The sequence below is a fragment of the Silene latifolia genome, chromosome 9, assembly GCF_048544455.1.
Source record: "Silene latifolia isolate original U9 population chromosome 9, ASM4854445v1, whole genome shotgun sequence".
NCBI lineage: Eukaryota > Viridiplantae > Streptophyta > Magnoliopsida > Caryophyllales > Caryophyllaceae > Silene > Silene latifolia.
In genome coordinates this window covers 101,879,654-101,899,499 of record NC_133534.1, presented here as the reverse complement: position 1 = coordinate 101,899,499, position 19,846 = coordinate 101,879,654, and the positions used below count along the sequence as shown (strand labels likewise).

Sequence of the window (19,846 nt, the reverse complement as noted above, 5' to 3'; positions counted from 1 at the left end):
ATTTGTAAACATATCACAGAAAATAGATCTACCACTACTATCCATCACAATCACAGGATCTTATTGACATGTCCATACAACCATTTACTCACTCACTGGTTTAGGTCACGAATTAGGCCGATGAATTTAAACAATCAACAACATACTCAAAATTCATATTTTAAATTATCAAAATTGTTTGCACGTTATCAATTCTGAAAACATATTTCCCAATAAAAGTAGCAACATATGATCCATGACAACCACAACATTACTTCATTAGCAACCATATCGTTCAATTGTGTCCAACAACTTAGTATAACTCATTTTCAAGAAAAACAAAAGATCTCGCATAAACAACTTAAACATACACATTTGCCATCATATACTTTGTAGAACCTTATCTATGATAAATTACTAGCAACTTCAACAACTTTTCCGATTTGCACGATTTGAACAATTAGGCAATTGTAGGCTCAATTAAACGTAACTATAACGACTATCATTTAAACCAATGCATATCATGTGAATCATCAAAGGGTTATCCCATTATAATTCGACGGTTCGAGAATATATTTCAAATATCGTAACTATATCGTAACTATATCAACTATATTTCAAATATCGTGACAATTGCAACAATCACCTTAGCATTTCATGACAATACAACTATGAACATATCCAATAAGGAACAACAACACTATTTTATTATTATATCATAAGTTTAGGTTCAATCAAATAAATTAATGCAATGAAAGTAATAAGTATAACTATAGGCACACAGACTCACATAAAAGACATGAGAACTCAGATGACATCCTACATGTGTGAACATTTAGACATACTCATTACTACCATCCATGTGTAAACATTTAAACATAATTATTATAATTATTCGTGCGAGTATATTAGAACAATCAAATTAAAACGCCATCAACTTTACCAAGATATGACAATATAGTTTTATATTTACATATATCCGACTACTACGCAAATATGATGAACACACCAGAGATATTACAACATGCCAAACATATATAAAATATGCAAACAACTGGACTCGTATAAAATATTTCACCCTCGATTAAGAATCAAATTAAGCTATTCAATTTCACTCATACTATCATGCCAACAATGTTATCAACTAAATTTTAATTTTATCACTTGTTAAGATACATAACTACTGTACATGCGTGCTACTATCATGATATAAAACATTATAAGGTCACATTAATAAGGCTCACGAAATAACCAAACAATTATATGAAAACTTAACATAGAACGCACATTTTACAAGTCATGATTCACATTGTAACTTTCAAAAGTCACGAATAAATAACCGTTCAACGAAAACTTGAGTTATATTACTTTTTATAACATACAGAGAGTTAATAACTCGTGAGAAAAAGAATGAGGTCCAAAGCTCAAGAATTCAATTTTTAAAGGATCTTGCAACTCAGTTGGTCCAAGCAAGTATGTGGCAGCAATTGGTCCGAAACTTGGGTCAGTTTGCAAAACTTACCATTTAATATAGAGACATCACGAATTTTCGTGGCTTATCAATTTGAAAGCATACGCGAATCTTCTGATCGAAGGAGTTGGAATTATGCAAAAATTATTAATACAATTTAAATGAGGATTTTTACAAAATCGTTGGTCAAAACATCACTGCACAGGAACTTCCTAACCACAGCCCACTAAAATATTTATTACTCCTAATCCGTATATACTATAAGCATGAAACCAATGCCAAATGAACACTAACTCACGAGGCTATCTCTCATAAAATATTCATCCATAGGCAGTAAACAGAAAAGAAATGGCAGTAAGGTCATTTAAACAGTAAAATCAGACAAAACGAGTTTCAGCACTAGGTCATTCTTTACTATGTTACAAGCTCTTATGAACATACTATGTATACTAACCCATCCCAACTTAAATCTCACACTTTGTACTTACGTAAACATCTATCCCATAGAATCCCTTCGCATCACGATCTACTCCTTACATCTAAATCACGATTGCTATGACTAGAAACATGCAATTCAATAGTGTTTCTCATTACTATCACGATACTATACTAGCATGGCTTCGGGATCACATTACCGCATATCACTAGACATAATAGTACTATCAACACATCATTCAATATCCATCCAGATAAATATCATCAATTCGCAATCATTTTCACGCTCGCGATTACCACAATCCAACACTTCATTGATTATCAACCTGAACACGAAAATTTCATTTCTCATCTCCACAACATCATATGATCGCGTCATCATTCATACAAAATACTTACCGTAACGTTGTCCTGCAGAATGGTTAGAATATATGGGTCTCAAGGTATACATCAACTCGATTATATCCAAGGTTTCCTTCTAACTACCCCATTACCTCAATTTCTCTCGGGTTACCTGGTTCAAAACTGAGAGGGCAAAAGAGCACGCATTAAGGGCGCCTTCTTAACCGCACTGTGAGCTCCTAACATTTTATTCCCAGGGGTTCATTTTATTTCGACACATCCTACGTTCATTGGGTTCATTGGCTTAGGCCTGAGGATCGTATGCTCTGATACCACTTTGTAACACCCCGGTTTATGAAGGAGCCTTTAGCAAGACATTCCCTAATAAACCGGACTGTTACCATCTCGGTTTCCCGAGGTAGTGAATAACAAATTAAACTCCAAGGCAATTTATATAATTATACGTCTAAATGAAACAAGTCTCAAACGAAAATAAAGTCGATAACTAAACGAAAATAAAAGTGGGCTAGCTCTAAGTCGGGCAATCCAAGCTCTCTTCCCATCCGGCTCCTATCGGTCTCGAGGTACTGTCAAACCTGCTCCCCATTAAAAGGTTCATCACAGGTGTTCACGAATACACAGGGTCAACCACGAGGTTGAGTAGGGTAATACAATGCAACAACAAAATATGATATGCATGCTCCTCCGTCACCTCCATCTCCATCTCATCTCATATCTCATTACTCATATCTCATAACTCATATCTCATAACTCATATCTCATAACCCGGACAACCCAGCCATACCGATCCCCGGTAGACTATATATATCGACCGTAGCCGATCTGCCAGCTCGCAGCTGAGGACACCAGGGCAAGTCCTGCAGAACCCGCCTGGGCCTTATCACAACATCATCATCACCACACCACATCACCTCAACATCCTCCATCTCCAATGCATATGAATGCCCAACAGTAAACAATGCAATACAATATGTATATCAATGAATGGAATCATGCCAGCTACCAAATGTTGTGATAACACACTCAACACGAACAGTTCAGTCAACCATATCATAGCGTAATCCACAACCACGAATCAAGTCACGTTCACAATTTGGTCATATGAAACACAAACAAGTCAACACAATTCAACAACACGATAAGAAGTCAAGTGTATTTCCCTACCTTTTCGCAATCCAAGCACACACAAGCAACCAATTACGATCCTTCACATATCCATCACCTACATATCATAATTATGTATAATTACCACCTACTCAATCAAATAATCATGCACACCACCTAGACTCATCATAACTTAATAGGAATATCAACTTAAAGAACAAACACGACTTTTCCTGATTTTCCAGCACATGACAGACTCGGAATAAAATACATAACTAATTCCAGAAAAATCAAATTGATACAAGGCCAATTGGATTGAATCCCCATGAGTCTTAGCTACAAATTATATCTAACGTGTTTTTCTCAAATTCCAAACTTATCAAGGGTTTTCAGACTGATTTCCAAAAACTGACAGAAACCGTCGCATAAAAAGTATTGATTCATAAAACGAGTTTAAAACATTATTTTTCAGAAATTCCAAATCCTATTATCATCTAGACTATACAAAGATGATGTATGAAGAAGCCTCATAACTGAATCGACATAAAAATTAGGGTTTCAAATCATTTTCCACAACCAAATCAGATTCGCGGACTTTTCAGCGACATGTTCATAAATAAATCACCTAGGACAAACCATAAAGAATTTGACCACGAGCTTTTATATGCATAAACTAGACATCAAATAAACAGGACTCTCTTTTCAAACTTTTTGAAGACGAATATTTAAAATAGTATAAACAATGGAATGAAATCGACTTACAAACAGGGAAATCGAATTAGGTTGGAATCGATGAGAAATCTTCAATCAAATGAAAGGCTCTTTGTGTGAATCTGAAAATGCGTGCCGTCGAAGTGAGGGAGGCAGGTGAGATGAGGGTTGTGTAGTGTTAAGGTAAAAATTAGGTTAAAGACATGATGTTGGGTGTTGGGTTAATTGGATTAAACATTTGGGTAAACTCAAATGGGTCGAGGGTAAATGGGTTAGCTCACATCTCGAATTCCATATAAACCCGTCTCAATTAACTTACGAAACAACTCGATCTTACGATACCACGCGAGTCAATTAAAATAACTTGACGTTCTCGATCTTACGATACCACGCGAGTCAAGTAAAACAACTTGACGTAATTATCGACTAAACAATTAACCCGACTTAAGTAGTATTATAAAATACGGAGTATTACAAAAACAGCTCTTCACTCCAATGCACGCATCCCAAGGTGAGTGAATCCGAACTTCCTTCTTCCAAGCTTCCCTGAAGTTGCCTCCGGAGGACGATTCAGGCTTGATTTAGCTTACTTCCACTCATTCCTACAATAAATCATAGAAAATGCAAAGTAAACCGTTTCGGGATAAATAATAGCTTAAAGCTAACAAATACGCATGGAAATACGTGCCAAAACCGCAAATAAAGTGTATAGAATATGCACGTATCAAGTTACCTCTAGCTCGCCTCTCTCAGTGAAACCTCCTGTTCTACATGTATCAATTGAGAAGATGGCTTCTCGTTTGAATTTGTGGAAAGCTGAAAAGGTGTACACCTTTGCAGCATGAATCTCTAATGCCAGATGTGTTGACGCCGTTGCGGACGAGTGCTTATCCATGTTGTCAAGCTGCTTCTGTCTATGTCTTTGTTGGTCCATAGCGCTCTCAAAACGCATCCAAAACTCAACCAATGTTCCTGACTTGTGCTCAAACCTCTTGAAAAAGCTATTTTCGCTCTCTGATCTTTGAGTTGTCCTCATAATCGACGCCATCCTCAAGTCTCTGCAATGCGCCATCACCCACTGTCCCCTTATAGCATATGTATCTGCAAACCAATCATTTACGCCAACACCATGATCTTCAATTATTTGCTCCCAGATACCATCAAATTCTGCTGCCTCAAGCTCATCGTCCCATATAATGTCATTAATTTTACACATGAACTCATTATAATCACTCCTCGAGACGCCAAACTTACTGGGCATTTTGTTCATTATATGCCACATACAAAACCGATGGCGCGCTGTCTTGAAAACAAGAGGGACAGATTTGATAATACCTGGTCCCGATCTGTAATTATGTATTCGGTTCCTTACCCCCATTGCTTGTAAAAACCGGCTGAAAACCTAATTAAATGACTCATAATCTTCCCTTGCAATTAGAGCCCCACGAACGTCACGGATCGTTTATGGTGGTCAACACTGTGAATGGTGTGAATACCATAGAATACTTATTGGTGGAGTAAGTTGGGTCGAATGACACCGCATCACCAAAAATTTTGTAATTATCTCGGGCGGTGCCGTCCGCCCATATGGCCTTACGTAGGCTGCCATCATCGTCAAGGTCATAGTCAAAGTAGAAACCTATTCTTGTTTCAGTCATTTCCTTGAAATGGTCAACAAACAACTGACCATCCCGTTCGTGAATGAAATATTTAACATCCCTATGGAAGTTCTTAAAATCATTTAAGCTTGCTCCAATGTTTTCGTATCCATTCACTTGTTCTTTGCAGATTCTGTATGTTTTTGTTGCTCCTATCTTCAGCTGCTAATCAATCATCAACAAATACGTCATATAAATATAACATGAATGGAATTATTTATTTAGTATAGAGAGTGATTATGTATTACAAACCCTTGAGTTCGAAACGATAATCATCTTGTGATAATCTGTTATGTTACGCGACAATTTCTGGAACTCTCTGTCCTTAAGTGAGATAAGCTCGTGATTGTGACCCTCGTGGAACCGGTCAATTAATAAAAGACCATTCTTCATATATAGTCGTATCCTCGCTTTACACCCCACTCTAGTGACCCTGAATATCCTCTGTGACTTCTCCCCAACAAGTCCTTCATCCTGATCTTTACTGGGCTTCTTGTGAGCGAAACCTTCTCGATTGCAGACGACGAGCTTTGACTTGATCTCACCGCCACGCCATTTTTTTGTTGTGTACCTACGTATATCAAACCCACAAGTAATGGCGTATATCTTATAAAAAGTCACCGCATCCTCAACGCCCCCAAAATCCTGGCCGATGTACGGTGTAAACCTCTTCTCGACCTCCCTACACAGCTCCTGCCTGTCAGGTTGAACTTTATTCTGTTTTAGCAAGTCTGTAAATGTGCACAGAGTGTAAGTGTAAATGTAAAGTGAATGTTCCATAAATGTAAATATTCCAAAAGTGTAAATGTGCAAATTATGATGTCCCAAAAGTGTAAGTGTAAATGTAAACATCCAAAAGTGTAAGTGTAAATGTCAGCAGAAACGAAGTGTAAATGTGCTGTTCTGAAAGTGGAAATGTCAGCAGAAATGCAGTCTAAATGTGATGCTTTAAATGTGTAAATGTCAACAAAAAGTGTAAATGTGCAAATTATGATGTCCCAAAAGTGTAAGTGTAAATGTAAACATCCAAAAGTGTAAGTGTAAATGTCAGCAGAAACGAAGTGTAAATATGCTGTTCTAAAAGTGTAAATGTCAGCAAAAGTGTAAATGTCAGCAGAAATGCAGTGTAAATGTGATGCTTTAAAAGTGTAAATGTGAACAAATAAAGTGTAAATGTTTTCAGAATGCTAACTCAAATTAAAACTATAATATTAGCAATTAAAAGGTGACTATAACAATTAAAAAGTGTAAATGTAAAACTATAGCAAAAAGAGTAAACATCCAAATGTGTAGCAGAAACGAAGTGTAAATGTGATTGTCTGAAAGTGTAAATGTCAACAAAAGTGTAAAAGTACACCAAAAGTGTAAATGTGAGCAGGAATGCAGTGTAAATGTGATGCTTTAAAAGTGTAAATGTCAACAAAAGTGTAAATGTTGTCAGAATGCTAACTCACATAAAAAATATAACAATAAAAATCCAAAGGTGACTATAACAATTAAAAAGTGTAAATGTAAAAGTATACCAAAAGTGTAAATGTGAGCAGGAATGCAGTGTAAATGTGATGCTTTAAAAGTGTAAATGTCAACAAAAGTGTAAATGTTGTCAGATTGCTAACTCACATAAAAAATATAACAATAAAAAGTGTAAATGTAAATCTATCGCAAAAGTGTTAATGTAAATGTTGTCAGAATGCGTTCATGCTACTCAAAACTCAAATTCATGAAAACCCAGCATGAAGATTTACTTCTAACAATAATAAAAACAAGAATGAACAAATTCGATGACATGCAAAATTTATCATTACCTTCATCCATCCTATTCAACTGAAAATATTAAAACGTGACTGAAAACAATGAATAAAATGAAGAAATACCATTGATGCCATCTATTATTTGCATGTTTACGCTGATTTGGAGGATTTAGAGAGAAGTTTAGCTTCGTTTTCAGATGAAAGAACCCAGTTTTAGAGAGAAGAAAGAAAGAATAAAGTTGGAATAAGTGTGTTAAGGAAGGAAGAATGTGGGGAGTGTAAACATAGTACAAAGGATATCTTCTTTTGTCCGCAGGAAATGATCATTGGTAAGGACAATTTGCAGGAAATGCTGTCCTCTTTCATAGCCATGCTTTTCCTTTTTTTTTTGGCCTATATTTTGTAAAAAAATCTCCACCATAGATGTTGTCCATCTAAGGGTCCTTATAAGGACTTAAGGACTCAAATGAGGTAAGAGACTCATTAGATCTCCTCTATATATATATATATATATATATAGGAATGAGATCATGTGAGTAAACACTATCTTTTTGAGGATTGAGGATTTCATTACAATATCACAGGTTGTTCAATACAATATCACAGGTTATTCGAAACAATATCACACGAAAAAAAACAGCTGTGCAAAAAAAAAATTTTTTTTTTTTTTGGACAAGTCTAATTTTTTTTCATGATATTGTATTGAAGAACCCGTGATATTGTATTCACTAATCCTCAAATATTTAGGAGTTCTCACCGGATCCCGACTCTATATATATATATATATATATATATATATATATATATATATATATATATATATATATATATATATAATTAGGATCACATGAGTCCACCCTATTTTTTTGAGTCCCGTGAGTCCACTTATGTATCACACGCTCTACACAAAAATATCACGATTTTTTTTAAAGATTTTTTTTTTTAAAAAAAAAAAAATTATGGATAATTTTTTTAAAAAAAAAAAAAAATTAAGCTGTGATATTGTTTTGTATAACCTGTGATATTGTATTTGGGTCTATGAGTCCAGTAAAAGAGTATCACAAGTTATAAAAAACAGTATCACACCTAACAATAAACAATACCACTGGTTGTACTAAATAATATCACGGGTTATACTATACAATATCACACCACTGAACCTGCGATACATTGTCTAAATAACTAAAAAGCAAAGCTAAATTGACATCACAAAAAGATCGATTTTCACATAAACTTAGTCATCTAAAGAGGCTGCATTCTAAGAAGCTACATGAAGTAATCAACTGAATATTGTATTCAAGAGAATGGAACCCACGCAATTGTCATCAAATCTTTATGGCAAAAAAAGATGTCTAAATTGAATACTTAACACTGATTAAATCTCTCCTCAATTAATAGCAATAAATTTGTCAAAATAATCCATGCCGACACCAAACTCATTTAGAACTGATGTAAATCGCGTTTTGGTGGTAATTACGGAATACATCGTACTTTAAAAAGAAAAATGGATAGTGATCTATACCTTATCAATTTAGCTTCTTAGAATGCAGCCTTTTTTTTATGACTAAGTTTCAGCTGAGTTTATTGTTACACTCTGATCCAGACCTTATGATGATTGATCCTTTTTTTGTTCGTATTACTTTGTGTACGTGTGGACCGCAATTGACAGTGTGAGTTGCGCCATTGGTGTGTTCTTGTATTCCTCAGTTTTTAAACTAAAGCATGATAAGTTCTCCCTAAATAACCAGAATATAACACTTAGACACGTACATCGTACTCATGTTGGACCGTTCTAATCGTCTTTAAGTAAGACCATCCCCAAGCAAGGTCAATTGCTTGGTCATGACCTTGCTTGGTCATGGTTAATGGGGTAATTAAGGTACTTAATTGGTGACCAAAGTTGTTAATTTGTGACCAAAGGTCAATTTGTGACCAAACTTGGTCACTTTGGTCACAAATTGACCACTTATGTGACCTCCTATGTGTCCAAATTTGATTGGTGGAACAATAAAAAAATAATTAAAAAAAGTATATAATATGATAGTGGGGTATATGATTGGGAATGTTGTGAAGTGGAAAATGATTGGGTTGATGACATAGGTCGCGACTTTCTGCTTGGGTGGTGAAAATAGGTCAAGGTTAATAAGGTGGAATTAAGAGTAAAATCGGGTCGTGACCTAGTTAGCGTGACCACTGCTTGAGGATGGTCTAACATCTGGACTCATCAATTTGGGTTTTTAAGTACCGTTGTGGATAGCTCATGTAAATCTTATTCATGAGCTATCTTTCATTTGCTCATCATTTGAGACCAGAACTTGTGAATGATCGTGCTCTACCTTTCTTTTTCGGAAACCGAAGAAATAATAGCTGGTGTCCTTGGTGTCGAGGTTTTACGACAAACTATTGCCAGCAATATTTTGGTGGGGAGCTATTGCGCTCTTTCCAACAAAGCCCGTCTGGTACAACTTCTTTCTCGTGTTATATCGCGTGTTTTTTTTTTCACAACTTTATCTTGTTTATTCAATTTGTGATATTCTTGTGTACAGTGTGTGATACATAAGTGGACTCATGGGACTCAAAAATATAGGTGGACTCACCGGATCTTGCCTCTATATATAGAAGGGTTCTAGTAAGGCCATGATAGTCAAAAATTGTATAACTTTAGTCCATAATAGTATAACTTTAGTCTAAATTTGTGTAACTATAGTCAAAAATTGTATAACTTTAGTGCATAATAGTATAACTTCAGTCATTTTTTGTATAACTTTAGTACAAATTTGTATAATTTTAGTCCAAAATTGTATAACTTACACAAATTTGTCAGTGAAGTTGCATTGTATAACTTCATTCATTTTTTGTATAACTTTAGTCCAAATTTGTATAACTTTAGTTCAAAATTGTATAACTTTAGGAATATAAATTCAGATTTGAAAACAACACAATAAGAAGATGAGATTAAAGTTACTTTAGTCATATAGTCTGTAACTTTAATGTTTGAAGTGTATAACTTTAGTCGTAAATAGTGTAACTTTAGTAGCAGATAGTATAACTTTAGATGTATTTACATATAGTTTTGAAAATTCAAAATAAAAAATGTGATGAAAGTTGAGAAGAAGAAAACTAGATCTGAAAACTAATAATAAAAAAATAACCAAATAATAATAACAAAAAAAAACCCATAATAACAAAAACCAAAAAAAACCCATAGTAACAAAAACCCGTTAATCTAACAAAAAAACTCGTAAATCTAACAAAAATACCAAATATAAAAAAAAAACCAAATAACAATAACAAAAAAAAAACCAAATAACAAAATCATGATTCATCAAAAAAAATTAACAATGAAACATTTATATATCGTGTGTATAACTTTAATGCACGCAGTGTATAACTTTAATAGACAATATGTATAACTTTAGTCCCAAATTTGTGTAACTCCAATTTATACAATGTATAACTTTAGAGGTTAATAGTATGAATGAGTCATGACAATAACAAATTATATACATAAATAAAAAAGGTAAATCTGAAAAAAAAAAAATCAAATAACAATAACAACCAAATAACAAAATAAAAAAATATAACAAAAACAAAGATCTGAATCTGAAAACAAAAACAAAAATAACAAAAACCAAAATAAGAAAAATAACCAAATAAAAAAATAACAAAAATAACAAAAAAATGAAGAACAAAAAGAAGAACAAAAATGAAGAACAAAAATAAAAAATAACCAAATAACAAAATAACAAAAAGAACAAAAAAATGAAGAACAAAAAGAAGAACAAAAATGAAGAACAAAAATAAAAAATAACCAAATAAAAAAATAACAAAAATAACCAAAAAATGAAGAACAAAAATAACCAAAACGAAAATAACAAAAAGAACAAAAAAAAGAACAAAAACGCAGATCTGAAAAAATAACAAAAAACAATAACAAAAATGAGGGTGAGGCGTGAATGGTGGCGGCGGGAATGTGGTGGTGGGGTTTTTGTCGTGGGTTTTTGTCGTGGGTTTGTCGTGGGATGGTGGTGGTGTGTTGGGTGTGGTGGTGGTAAGGGAGGGTGGCGGTTGATGCGGTGGAGGTAGGCGGCAGTGGTGGTGGCGGAATAATGAGGGAATAAGGACGGGGGACTAGGGCGGGTTGTGGCGGTTGTGGTTCGTGGCAAGTGTGGTCGGGTGGAGGTAGGCGGCAGTGTTGGTAGACGGCAGTGGTGGTGGCGGTTGTGGTTAGTGGCAGGTGTGGTCGGGTGTGGTGGTGGTAAGGGAGGCAGTTTTACAATTATTGTTTAGGTTTTTGATGGTTTTTTTTTGGTTTTTTTTGTTTGATTTTTTTTGTTTTGTTTTGTGAGATAAAAAAAAGAGAGATAATGAGGGAATGAGAGAAGTGAGAGAGAAGAATAATGAGGAAGTGAGTAGGAAGATTAGAATGTGGAAGAAGTTGTACATAATTAGAAGGAGTTATACATAATTAGGGAAGGAGATTAGGGAGGGAGATTTGTGGCCCTTAAATGAGATGTAATCTCATCCCTCCATTTCCCTCATCTAAAGGCTCTTATGAGGACTTAGGGACTCAATATATATCATGGCCTTACTAGAACCCTTATATATATATATATATATATATATATATATATATATATATATATATATATATATATATATATATATATATATATATTAATTTGTACAAAACCAAAGGATACTGGAGAAGCAGTATTAAAATTTGTACAACATTATGCGTAGTTCAATTATTTATCCTCTCGTGAAGATTTTTCGCGCATTCTCTCAAAACTTAGGTAATTTTGCCATTTTATTGCAATTATCGGGTTGAATTTATGAGATTTGTTACTATTTATTGTAGATCTCAGTTCAATACTTGCTTATTGTGTTGCTAATATATTCTCCAACGTTTATTTCCGTAGTTATAATTCGACCTTTATTGATATATGTCGATCGTCTGATATAATAAGTGTTAGGGATAAAAATTGTGTTTTATCACCTGTGACGTGGCACACGATGGTTGGTTGGCGAGAAGAGAAGGGGATTGACGAGCTGGCAAAAAGGGGACCATCGGATCAAGAATAAACAAACACAAAGTTGAGGGATTGCAAATGGCACGTGCAAAAAGGATTATTGGGCTGGGTCAATAACAAATTCCTATTCTAAAGGGATTGACCCAAAACACAGGAGCAAAAATAGGAAAGGAGGTTCTTGGACTCTTTGCTTGGTTTGGCAGCTATAAAAGCAAGAGGAGGACAACGTTTAAAGGGGCATTCATTCGAACTCGAGCAGTCTTAACACAACTCCTTCAAAATTCCCGTCTACTATTGGCAATAATTCACTAGCTAAAATATTTCTTGTATTTCCTTACTTGGTATATCATTCTCGATCATAGTGCAAATTTGGTGGGATTCCGACTCCCCCCGCGGTTGTTCCCACACCGGGTTTTCCGCGTCACCAAAAATCCTCTGTGTCATTCCTTTTTATTCGTCTTTATTTCTTTATTCTCATCGTCGCATTTGAAACATAATTGGCACTAGACTAATCACTATCACTCACATAAAATATACGTAATCGGTAAATTTTTACCAAAACAGTTTGGCGCCCACCGTGGGGCATAGTGATCATTTTCTATAGCCAAGCCTCACCAAACCGAACCAGCCGTTACAATGTCTGGAACCACCGAAATCCTTCCAAGAACAGTATGTCACCCTATCCTCTGCGGCAGAATTACTTTTGCATCTACAGACTGGACCGGTCGTGCATCCCAAAGATCCACCAGACGATCCTCACAAGATGTCGACTCGAGCCATGCCCCAGCCTCAGAAACCACCGCAGATTCCAAAGGCAACAGGTGCACCCACTCAGTCCAAATCCAGTAGGGAAAGCAGCCCCAGCAGAGGAGGCGAAGCAGTATCCAGAAGCCCGACCCAGGAAAGCTCAGGCGTAGAAGCTCTCCGAAGCAGAGGATCTCCAGCACTCGATCCGATGCAGGTGATGATTCAGGGGATGGACACTCTGCGTCGGGCCGTTGAGGATCTGAGGAAGGACAACCAGAACCTGGTGGCTCAAATCGTGACAAAGATCCGGTCCAAACCAAAGATCGGACCGAGGCTCCAGCCAGAACCAGCAGTGGAGGATCGGGTCGACCAATCCCGTCAAAACTAGTTACCAGGCTGGATCTTGCAGGGGTAGCACCCAGCGAACCAATCGATCCAAGAGGATTGGGATGTCTATCATTCGATAATCCACCCAATCTGCAGCAGACAACAGGTAACGCTTTGTTTAGCACCCCTTCTGGATCTGACCTTCCACCCTTTTCAGGTACCCCCGCACACCAGACACCAGGATGGCAATCTGGACCTGTCCCCAATACAGCAATTCCATCCTGCAACCAGTTCACCAGTGGAGCCTGGATCGGAGGATTACATCAAACACCAGGATGACAGCCTGGATCCATAATCAGTGCAACACCAGTAACCAGTCACCCAGCACCAGGCCAACTTTCCGGAGCACCCTGGCTAGGAGGTACACCTGCTGGTTCCTTCCCGCCTGTTTCTAACCCTCTTGCAGAGCGGGTAATTCACGGAGCAAAGAATACCGAGCCGAGGGAGCTAATGTATAGGATACCAGGCGTAGCCCGTCCGCTGGAGAAAGCAGCCAAAGATAGCTATGCAGACTCACCTTTCGTGGATGATATAGCTCTAATCAGTGTTCCTAAAGGATGTGTGCCGCCAGCTATGACACTCTACGACGGAACCACAGATCCACTTGACCATATCAACCACTACAAGCAGAAAATGATGGTGATAACCGCAACGGGATCTCTAAAGGAAGCTTGTATGTGCAAGGGTTTCGGTCAACGCCTTGTCGGGAGCGACCACTGCGCAGTGGTTCGCCGGTCTACCTAACAAAAGCATATCCAACTTCGCCGACCTAGTCAATGCCTTCAACCAGCAGTTCGCCAGCAGCAGAAAGCCGGAGAAGCAGACCAGTGACCTTTACCGGATAGTGCAAGGGTTTGAAGAATCTACCCGCGATTACTTGAACCGGTTCAACAAAGAGAAGGTGTCAATTCCGAGGTGTGATATAGCAACCGCTATACAAGCCTTCCACCGAGGGCTGCACCAGGATTCAGCTATACAAGGAACTAACCATGCATCCATGCACTACCTTTGAGGAGGTGCAATCGAAGGCGATTCTTTGTCATGAGGCGGAAGAAGACTCGCACCGTAAGAAGCACTTATGATTTCGACCCGATCCGAAAGGCTCCGAGAGAAGAAGAGCGAAAGATCCAAACCCTACAAACAGAGCGTGAATAAAGTTTCTAGAAATTCTGAAGGAAAGTCCGAAGCAGATCTGCCTCCGAAAGTAAGTGAGTATGGTTTCACTACCAATCTTGCAGGACTATTCAAAGCCTTGAAGGAGATGGGACGCAGAGTCAGATGGCCGAAACTTCCAGAAGGAAACCCCAGCAGCAGAGACACAGGCAAAAAGTGTGAGTTCCACGGCAGCAACACTCACAACACCGATGAATGCCACTCCCTCAGAAAGGAAGTCAAATTTCACTATGACCAAGGAAACCTGGATCATCTCCTACCCAGAAACACAACCAGAGTAAATTCAGCGGATCAGGTTATGCCCTCCCCTCCTCCTCATTGCTCTAGAACTGTGAATGTCATTACAGGTGGATCGGAGCTGTGTGGGCCGACCTACTCAGCAGCTAAGAGGCATGCAACCAAGACTAAGGGATACAGACCAGAGAGCTCCAACAGGGTTAACCACCAGAATCTGCCGTCAGTCACCTTCGACGAAACAGACGCAGGATCTACTCCTGAACAGCACCACGATGCTCTAATCATCACGCTTCCCATAGGAAATTGCAAGGTGAAAAAGATCCTGGTGAATACCGGAAGCTCCGTCAACTTGATTATGATGGAAACACTCAAAGGAATGGGATTCACCGAGAAAGATCTAGCAAAGAAGGCAATTCCCTTGGTTGGTTTCAGCGGCAAAACAAAGCACTCCCTAGAAGAAATCATCATCCCAACTTACGCCGGGGGTTTAAACAAACAGGTAAGGTATATGGTTATTGATGGGCCCTCTACTTACAACGTAATCCTTGGCAGGCCCTGGATCCACGAGATGAAAGCAATTGCCTCAACGTACCACCAATGCCTGAAGTTTCCAACACCTTGGGGGGTGCAAGAAATATGTGGGGATTAGGAAGAAGCTAAGGATTGCTACAAGGTGGCTCTGAAGCCAACAACAGGTTCGCCCGCATAGCAATTACAGAGCCAGCGCATCCAGGACGAGTAAATTGAGCCTCAACAGGCAGAACTAGACGAAGTCATCCTGGACTCGTTGCACCCAGAACGAACTGTTCTCATTGGATCTGAGTGTAGAGGTAAGATTCGTGAAGAACTCGTTCGGTTGTTGAGAGCTAACATAGATTGCTTTGCTTGGTCACATGATGATATGGTAGGGATAGACCCAAGTGTGATAACTCACAAGCTAAGTGTGGATCCAAGCCATAAACCTGTGCAGCAGAAAAGAAGAAAATTTGCTTCTGAAAGAAACCAGGTCATAAATCAAGAAGTAGATAACCTACTTAGAGTCTGTCGACTATCGGGGAGGGTCGTTTAAATTCTATCAGACTACGTAAGGAAGCTCGCCAGCCATAAGAAGAGACCATACCTGAGACTTCTTTCTCGAGATGCTTCCGGAGGTGCTAAGGAGCTAAGGTTAATCGTATGAGCCAAGGCTAGGACATAAAGGATATGTAGAGGTTATGCTAGGGGTGTGAGACCCTAAAGGAAAACATTGGCGAGAAGGCAGCCTAGGGGTAACCGTGGTTTTGGGCGTATGAACCCAGAAAAGGCGATTTCAAGGAGTGTGATCCTATTGGTGAAGGCTAAGTGTAAGAACATGGGTAGTCTCGGAACCTACGAGATAGTTGGCATGAGAACAAAGTATAATATAATATTGAAGACAACAGGACGATGGTAGAAACTGCTGGGGGAATCTTCATACGTCGCTCTCAAACGAACTCCATATCTTGAGAAGTACAATCGGCTGTCATGAACTCTCGCTCGGGAATGATTGAGGCGTGTCGAAACATCATCGAAGAAAATTCGCTCGTTGTTGCAAGCGAAGTCTTGATAAAGTACTGCGACAATTCACAGTCGGCTCGAAGTTGCTGGTCCGGACAAAGAATAAATATCAAACGGACCAAATATACGATATATGGTGTTGGAGAAGAGGCGCACCAAAGATGGACCCACGAATAACGAACTTGTAACAAATTTTTGAAAATTGAATTGGAGGGAAGCTAAGGAAGAGGCGCAGCAAGAGCTGCGACTCTTGAAAGAGGCGCAGCACCTGCTGTGTCCTTTCCTGGGTTCGTCCCCGTCTGAGTAAAAACCCAACAGAACCCGTGTTTATTCATTATAACAAACCATAAATTCTCTTAAAACTCTCTCAAATTTCAACGACATTCCGCCAAAACTTGATAAAAATCTTGCATTAATCATGAATAATCGAGGTATGTGTCTTATTCTTGCTTAAACATCCGGATTTTGCTTAATTTGGATCGAAAAAATTAGGGGTTTCAACCCAATTAATTCGAAAATTTGGGGCTTTTCCCCCAAATGTATTTGCCTTGTGAAATTGATATTAGAAATGGATAATTGGTAGTGTAAGGAACATAACCATGTATTCTTTTTGAAGTTTCATTGAGTATTGAGCATTCTAGTAGAATTGAGACGGTTTCTCAGCCGTTTTGTAAATTGCTTCGAAAATGCCCTCAGGATTGCCCATTTGTGATGAAATTTGATATTTGGGATCCTTGTGTGATGGGTAAACTTCCTACCATCTCGGATTTTTGATTTGCGACGGCTTTTTCAGGACAGCTGAAATTTCGACTCAAACCTATTACTAGGCTCGAACTTAAACTTGACTTGACCTATTTACCACATAAACGGCCGGGTTCGAAAGAAATGGCCAGGGATGGCGGGAAAAGGCCTTATTCGGAGCTTAAAAGGCTTGGAATTTACTTTGACCGAGGCTCGCCGTCACTTGACGCGGCCTAATTTGCTCTAATTTTGCAGGTGACATCACTTCTACGTCGGGGAAGGCTCCCATGGACATGGACACTGACTGCGACCCTTCTCTGACTTTTTAGGAGGTGATAGAGGAGGCGTTTGCTGAGCAGGCTGCTGAGGAGGAGGCCCCGAGGCGGGCTAACCTCAGACGAGGCGGTCGCCAGCTAGCGAGGGCACCTGAGTGGGCTGAGAAATGGGATGGTCACCATCTCATTTGGGCAGCGGAGAGCCACCTGTCTTACAGGATGGTGAAGAGTTTGGTAAGTCTCAAGCTTGTCATTCTCTCATCGTTTTCCTTTATTTGTTTGCCGTTTCATTTCTTCTGCACTTTGAGCTAAAGATAGCTTTGTGTCGAATCGACACAGGAGGCTGGGAACATGAGGTCCTTTTCTGGCTACACGACGATTATAGAGGCCTACGGGAGACTATCGGAGGAGGAGCAGGCCATCATCGAGCTAGGAGCTTTCGGAGCCTTGGTGGGAGCGTGGAGGGAGATCAAGGGAAGGAAGCTTCGGGCTAACCTTTTCCTGATTCGAGCCTTCCTTAATCCGTAGTGGGACACGACCTCGACCTTTCACATGCCTTTTGGTGAGGTCGGGGTCACGTTGGAGGACTACGACAATATTTCTGGTCTGCCGTGTGGAGAGGAGACTGTGGTGTGGCCGTCGACGGCCATGAGGGTGGACTCGGCTGAGGCCAGGAGGCTGATTGGTTGGAACCTAGCAGCGAGTGCTGCTATGGTTCCCGGGTTAGTGTCAAGCACTTACGTCAGGGATTACTTTGCCGGTAAGACCCTGGCGTTGGCGACAATGGATGGGAGGGAGGTGGCTCCTCCTCCTTGTACTGCGGAGCAGAGGGCTCGTATGTGGCTCCGGTGGTTCTTGTCTTCACTCTACCTTGGAGACAAGGGGGAAAGGCTGTCGACGAAGCTTCTTCCCTTCCTCTCTGACCTGAGTGATCTAGGTCGTTGGGACTGGGTCACTCCTGGCTTTGCGGTCCTCACACGCTATATGAGGGCCATGGTTCATCCTGAGCTGTTGGTGAAGGGGACTTCTCCTACTACTGTCGGCCCTGGACTGTTGTTGGAGGTATGAACCTTCCTTTCGTATCCTGAAAGATCATTTCTTCTTCTTTTTATCGAATCTTAAAAGATCATCATTGATTGTCTTGCTTTGCAGACGTGGGTGTACTCCTCCTTCCCGGGCTTCGCGCCCAAGTGGACGGAGACTGGGCCGTGGGCTTACCCAGTTGTGCGGGACTGGGTGATGTGTCTTAAGAAGAGCCAGCGTTCTTCTTACGATGATCGTCGTCCTCCCGATCGCATCAGTGTACTCGAGGGTCTCGGGGTACTCTGGGGGCTCGATGCCCGCCGCCTCAACATCCTGCAAAGTCAAATATTTCTCATTAATCGATGATCTTTCATCGTAGTTTTAAAATCAAGTAAAGAAGAAGAGTAAAGATGCTCACCACTACCGGCCAGTACGCCAACCTCTCGTAGAGGAACGTGTTTCTTTTTCTCCCGGTTTTTTTATCACGCGTCTGAGGTCATTTCAAGAGTTAACCTATTCGATTTCAGGCTCGGATAACAAGTGTTAATACATTTTTCACCATTATCCGACGTTCGATGAATGCTGGTTTATGGCATACCGGCACCGCCAAATGTCTTTCGTTGCTACTCAAATTTTGCGTGGCCGCTTTGTTTGACCAGAGGAACGTTTTACGCGATTTTTGGAGAATTTTGTTCCGGTACCCTGGAATCCCGAAAAACCGTGTATTATACACTTCAATTTGAGCCGTTCGGGAGGGCGTACGGGACCCTGTTTCTTTTTTCTACCGGTTTTTAATCACGCGCCCGAGATTATTTCAGGTGTTAACCTATTCGATTTCAGCCTCGGATAACGAGTATTAATACATTTTTCACGATTATCCGAGGTTTGACGAATGCTGGTTTATGGCATACCGGCACCCCCAAATATCTCCCGTTGCTACTCAAATTTTGCGTGGCCGCTTTATCTGATCCGAGGAACGTTTTACGCGATTTTCGGAAAATTTTGTTCCGGTACCCTGGAATCCCGAAAAACCGTGTATTATTATACTTCAATTTGAGCCGTTCGGGTGGTCGTACCGGGCCCTTTTTCTTTTTCTCCCGGTTTTTTTATCACGAGTCCGAGGTCATTTCAGGAGTTAACCTATTCGATTTCAGCCTCGGATAACGAGTATTAATACATTTTTCACGATTATCCGAGGTTTGACGAATGCTGGTTTATGTCA

At 39.3% G+C, this 19,846-nt stretch overlaps 1 protein-coding gene across 1 annotated transcript; it reads left to right on the top strand.

Annotated features, from left to right (window-relative positions):
- The first annotated feature begins 14,717 nt into the window (after positions 1 to 14,717).
- Positions 14,718 to 15,698, top strand: LOC141601418 (uncharacterized). The gene has a single exon (XM_074421699.1). It carries the CDS (start codon positions 14,718 to 14,720, stop codon positions 15,696 to 15,698), a length of 981 nt encoding a protein of 326 aa, XP_074277800.1.
- Positions 15,699 to 19,846: the final 4,148 nt, after the last annotated feature.

Coding starts and splice junctions, on each gene's coding strand:
- LOC141601418 (XM_074421699.1), top strand. CDS start 14,718: ATGATTTCGACCCGATCCGAAAGGCTCCGAGAGAAGAAGAGCGAAAGA.